Genomic DNA, 6156 nt, shown 5'->3' with positions numbered 1-6156 from the left:
CATATTAGCTGATTTCTTAATTATGAATATCTTTATATATAATCAAAGAAGATATCAAATTCAGATATGTCTTCAGAAATTTCCATTAAGCATAAGAATACATGTCTATATTACAGTCTCCTGTTGGACTTGGCCGGCCTAAATATTTCCCCTTCTTTTTACTTTAAAATAATTACCTACAATCAGATGTGTCCAGTTGCCATAGACCTTGGTAAGGTTCAACAATTGTTTAGATTCTCAAATTTGGCCACTACATATCAGATTATTTTATTATGTGGGTAATTTGGATTGTTTAGACATAAAACCTAGCTTTCTTAGCCCAGGACTGTCAATTTAACTAGCAGTACTTATCATTAGCATGCTCATATCTACATTATAAAAGGCCAAGTGGCCGTAACGCCATTACGACCAAATGACCAGTCACCAGGAGGTGCATTGGTGGGTCCCGTGGCAGTGGCGGGAGGGACTCTGAGTCTTGCGGTGTGGCAGGTTTAGGTCTTGCACGATTTCACGTGCTGAGCCTCTAGTATGTTTCATATGAAGAGAGAAACAGAATACCATCAGTTGTTATTTAGGAGGGCTTAGAAAGTTTGGGGGCATAGATTAAGGAGGTTGTGAATTAATGCTCACTTCCCTACCAAGGCTAGCATCTTCATAGTTGTTGATGTGCTATAATTTATATTGATTGCATATTTTCTCCCTTTAGGACCAAAAATGCACAGACACATATCTCTCACTCACACACCCATCAAAATTGAAGGAACTGAACTAAATGTTAGGACCTGTCACTTCCTGAGAAGGTAGAGCAGACAGAACTTTTTCATAGTTCTGATGCTCAGCCAGTAGAGGCTCCAAATTTTTGGTTTAGAATGGACTTGGGGACAGCAATTTTGTAAAAGTTGGTGTTGAAACTGCTGTTTTGTATGGTAAGCAGAACAATTTTATGTAAAAAAAAAATTATTTTGAATGACTTATAGGGTTGGTGCTAGCACAATTTATGGAATAAAGTGCTAAAACCCTCCCAAGCCAGCCTCCTCTGGCTCCAGGTTCACTGAGAGAGATAGAGGTAGTAATTAAGTTACTGGCAAGCAGGACCAATGAAAGGGTTGACAAATTGCCAAACCTTCCCAGGGGAGGAGAAAGGAAGAATTTGAAATTTGGTCTATGGAACTCTCTACTTCAGCTTATACATTTATAAAATAGTTAATTCTTCACTTTGCTTTTGAATGTAAAGAACTACTTTTCTTAAAAATATTTATTATTCAAAAAAGACATAATATTATTAATGTATTAAACTCTAACTCCTTTCCTACTCCCCCCACCCCCCAGTAGTTTGCTTACTGCTGAAAAATCAGCTAATGAAGACTGTACAGTGTTGGAATCCGAAAGCTGCAGAAGCTCTCAGAACTCATGTTTGCTTCCAGGTAAATATTAATTGATTTTGAATGCTAAATGAAGTGTATAGACAAAAAATGTACAATCAGTAGAAATGTAATTGTCTGATAAAATATTTAGTGTTATTATTACCATCATTATAAAAAGACACAGTTCTAAAATTAGAATTTTAAAATTCATAATCCTAATTTTGGGTTGATGCTTAAATGCAGATAAAAATGCTAAGTAGTTGTGCAACTTCAGTTCCTCCATACATTATGATTTGTCCCTATTTAGGCTAAAGGTATTGAAGCAGAAAGCTCTGTGCCTTGTTATCTAAGCTGATAGTCATCATAAAATCGGATCAAGTTTATCTTCTTGTTTAATCTCATTATAATGAATCAGAATTTCTGTTCAAATATATCTTGTGTTAACTCTTTAAAAATGTTGTCAAATGTACTAATTTAGTAAATGCTAAAATAGTCAAGTAGTAGTCCGATCTCCTACTAAATATTAGAATAATTTTAACTTCATGATATTTCCACAGATTAAAGTAAATCTTTTATATGGCTACTATGCTGTAATATTTTGAATTTTTACACATATTAGCATCTGGAAGATGAAATACCAGATATCACTTTAAGTTTCACATTTTTTCCCTAATGTGTGAAAATCTATTGCACGAGAAATTTTCAGTGGTCCTGTTTATTGTATTTTTCATCTCTTTTGCCCTGTGAACTGTTTCAGATTATTTGTTGTGTGGCGTTTTGTTTTGTTTTTTTCCATTGTTGTTTTTTAAGTGCCAAGAACAGAAGAGCCCAACAATCAATACTCAGTTACAGATTTGAAGAAGAAATTTTCAATTGAGGAAGAAAGCCTTGTGGTTACTCCTGTGAGCACAGAGTGCGCGAAACAAGCAGGACTAAATCCGAGAGTGACAGAAACTTTGGAACATCTGACTACATATGTCAGCAATCAGGATCTACCTTCAGATGACACTAAAGTGGAGGTATTTTTGCCTACAAAAGTACCTGAACTAGAATGTAAGTACATAATAGTAAATACCACTTGTATGAACATTTTCAGGTTGAAACGATATTCGATACAGGTGATTGGGGAAATATAACTAAATTTCAGCATTCAATATTAGCTCTGGCTCTGCCAGAATTTATAGCTTTGAGCTTCACCAAGCCCCATTTTCTTCCTTGGAAAAATATGAAAATTTGACTAGCTAAATCCTAAAATCCTTTTGTCCTAAAATTCTACAGTTTTGAAATTCCTAGCCATTTTCAATTAGTGACTTTGTTTTCTTTTACAAACAATTAATTGCCATCTCAGTTTCTGTTTACGTAGCCTGGACACAAACCAGCAGTGTTATTTTTTTGACAGCTGAACTTTGCTCAATAATATCTTATGATCTCTCTTCAACAATAGAAAATCTTCCTTTGTTACCAAAACACTTACTCATTTAGCATTTTTTTACTTGTATAATTTAAGAAGACAAAAATGTCTTTTGAATTTCAATCTTTTGAGTTATTTTGTTTGCTATATATGCCATTATAGTAAATGGAACATTCTTACTATGAATTATATCTTTTTGAAGTATATATGTATTATTTAATAAACAATATTGGAGTTGGGAAAGTTTACTTTTAGTTTATTATAGAGTAAATAAATATATTTAAAAGTGAATTTTAGAAATTATTGTGGATGTTAGGATACTGCTTTAAGGAGATAAGAATTGGGGTAAGAATTGTTATCAGCAAGGGATCTTTCAAAAACAGAAGACAGAGGGCTTTGGATATAGTAGGAAGAAGAATAAATAGACTTTGTGAAGCAAATGCACACCAGTCTACCCAAAGCCTAGATGGTTATCCCTGGTAGAAGAATTTTTAAAGAGAATAGGTCAGAGTGCTAGACACAGAAAAGGGAAAGGAAGATTTTATGGTGTCTTCAAATATACAGCATCATGTATTAAATCTATAAAGTGATATAAAGTCTTTATTATGATATGTAACTATTTTAAAGTTAAAATAAATAATTTGCCTTGATACCCAGTAACATTATGATGATAATTTAATCTGATGTTCAAAAAGTAAATAACTGTATCAGGGGCCCATGGTCAAGAGAAAGTAATAGAAGAAAATAAACAGAAAAATGAAATAATAAAGTTTCTATTTACCTGTTAAACATACCAAGATATCTCTAGAAAATAGCTCAGAAATTTCAAATTGGTACCATTCAGATTCTATTCAGTCCACATATTATTGATCCATATGGTGTTTTAATTAGTTACCAACATTAAAAATTTGGAGGATTGTCATAAATGATCTGCATTTTGAAATTATCTTTATGATTCCAAAAACCAGACTCATTTTTTCAATAATATATTTTATTGATTTTTTACAGAGAGGAAGGGAGAGGGATAGAGAGTTAGAAACATCGATGAGAGAGAAACATCGATCAGCTGCCTCCTGCATACCCCCTACTGGGGATGTTCCCACAACCAAGGTACATGCCCTTGACCGGAATCGAACCTGGGACCCTTCAGTCCGCAGGCCGATGCTCTAGCCACTGAGCCAAACCAGTTAGGGCCAGACTCATTTTTATATGGCAACATTTGGCTGGGGCCAATAGCTACTCACCATTTTAGAACACACGCCCTCTAGTGCACCATAGTTCTCAGTACTCACAAATTGAGGCCAACCCTTAGTTGTCATTACTCATTACACTCATCATTACTCTTGCACTTTTCCAGTTTTGTGTTATATTTAGTATAGTTAAGAGAAAAGTAAAATGTTTCTTATACCAATACCTCTAATAAAAACAAAACAAAAATAAAAAAATTCTAGACCATGTTTTGGAAGGGAAAATATAAAATTTATCTTCCCAAAGATTATGATTTAAGCCCTAGCCATATACTTCCCTAATTTATAATATTTAGCATTTTTGTTCAAATAAATTTTGAGGTATAATTTATATATAATAAAATGTACCCATTCTTTTTAAACATATATATATATACTATTGATTTTTTTTTACAGAGAGGAAGGGAGAGGGATAGAGATTTAGAAACATCAATAAGAGAGAAACATTGATCAGCTGCCTCCTGCACACCCACCACTCTGGATGTGCGTGCAACCGAGGTACACGCCCTTGACTGGAATCGAACCCAGGACCCTTCAGTCCGCAGGCCAACACTCTATCCACTGAGCCAAACTGGTCAGGGAAAATGTACACATTCTTAACTGTACAGTTTTATGCATTTTGACAAATATGAAACTACCATCATAAATAAATAAGGTATAGAATATTTCTAACACCAAAAAGTTCCCTTGTGACCCTTTGCATTCTGCAATGATTCTCCCTCCATCTCACTCCTCTCCCCTGCCAGCTTTCAGCCCTGATCCCAGCCAAGTAACTACTGGTCTACTGTCTATCACTATATATTAGTTTTTCTTGTTATAGAATTTTATCTATAGAATCATATAATATGAATTCTTTTGTGCCTGTCTTCTTCCACGCAGCATAACATTTTGAGATTCACTCATGATGTACTGTGTATAACTAACTCTTTTCTTTTTATTACTGAGGAATTTTTCATTATATGACTGTATCATGGTTTGTTTATCAACTCTCCTGAATCCCCCCACCCCAGTTTTTTACCATTATTAATAAGACCACTACGAATAGTCTTGTCCAAATCTTTTTGTGGACACATGTTACCATTTCTAGAGTGGTTATTTAGGAGTAGAATTGCTGGGTCTTGTAGTAGGTGTATGTTTAACTTTATAAGAAACAATTAAATTGTTTTCAAACTTGGTTGCACCATTGTACATTCACGACAGCAATGTGTGACAATTCCAGTTACTCTATATCCTTGCCAACACTTAGTATCAAGAGTCTTGAATTTTAGTCATTCTAATGGGTGTTTTGTGGTATCTCACTGTAGTTTTAATTTGTATTTTCCTGATGACTAATGATGAAAAGCATCTTTTTACATGCTCATTGACCATTTGTATATCTTTTAAATATATATGTATATAACAGCTTTATTGAAATATAATTCACATATCATATAATTCACCCATTTAAAGTATGCCATTCAGTGTTTTTTAATATATTCATAGAGTTGTATAATCCTCACCACAATCAACTTTAGAACATTTATACCAACCCCAAAAGAAATATTGTACTCAGTAGTCACTCCCCATTTTGCCCAGATATGGAACCACTAATCTAGTTTCTGTATTTACAGATTTGCCTATTTTGGACATTTCATATAACTAGAATCATATAATATTGGTCTTTTATGACTAGCTTCTTTCATTAGGGTGTTTTCAGGATTCATTCATGTTGCAGCATGTGCGTATCTTATATGAAGCACTAGAGGCCCGGTGCATGAAATTCATGCACTAGGGGGGCAGGGGAGAAGGGCTCATCCAAGCTTGCACCCTCTCACAGTCCAGGAGCCCTTGGGGATTGGGCCTAAGCTGTCAGACATCCTTAGCTTAGGAGAGGCTCCTGCCACCACTGCTGCGTTCACCAGCTGTGAGTCTGGCTTCTGGCTGAGCGGCACTCCCCCTGTGGGAGCCCACTGACCACCAAGGGCAGCTCATGTGTTGAGCGTCTGCCCCCTGGTGGTCAGTGTACATCATAGCAACCAGTTGTTCCACCATTTGGTCGATTTGCATATTAGCCTTTTATTATATAGGACTAGAGGCCCGGTGCACAAAAATTTGTGCACTTGGGGGGGAGGTGGTCCCTCAGCCTGGCCTGTGG

General features: G+C 35.3%; 1 protein-coding gene across 1 annotated transcript in view; it reads left to right on the top strand.

The window, feature by feature from the left end:
- LOC102764473 (chromosome unknown open reading frame, human C9orf84) overlaps nt 1–6156 on the top strand; it is a 56975-nt gene that overhangs the window by 21365 nt on the left and 29454 nt on the right. The window contains exons 9-10 of the mRNA XM_006771185.2: nt 1330–1424; nt 2175–2417. Of these exons, the coding sequence (XP_006771248.1) occupies nt 1330–1424; nt 2175–2417 (338 nt within the window). The remainder of the gene's footprint in view (nt 1–1329; nt 1425–2174; nt 2418–6156) is intronic.

This window comes from Myotis davidii, unplaced genomic scaffold (genome assembly GCF_000327345.1).
Source record: "Myotis davidii unplaced genomic scaffold, ASM32734v1 scaffold64, whole genome shotgun sequence".
Taxonomy (NCBI): domain Eukaryota; kingdom Metazoa; phylum Chordata; class Mammalia; order Chiroptera; family Vespertilionidae; genus Myotis; species Myotis davidii.
This window is presented reverse-complemented; position numbering and strand designations above follow the sequence as displayed.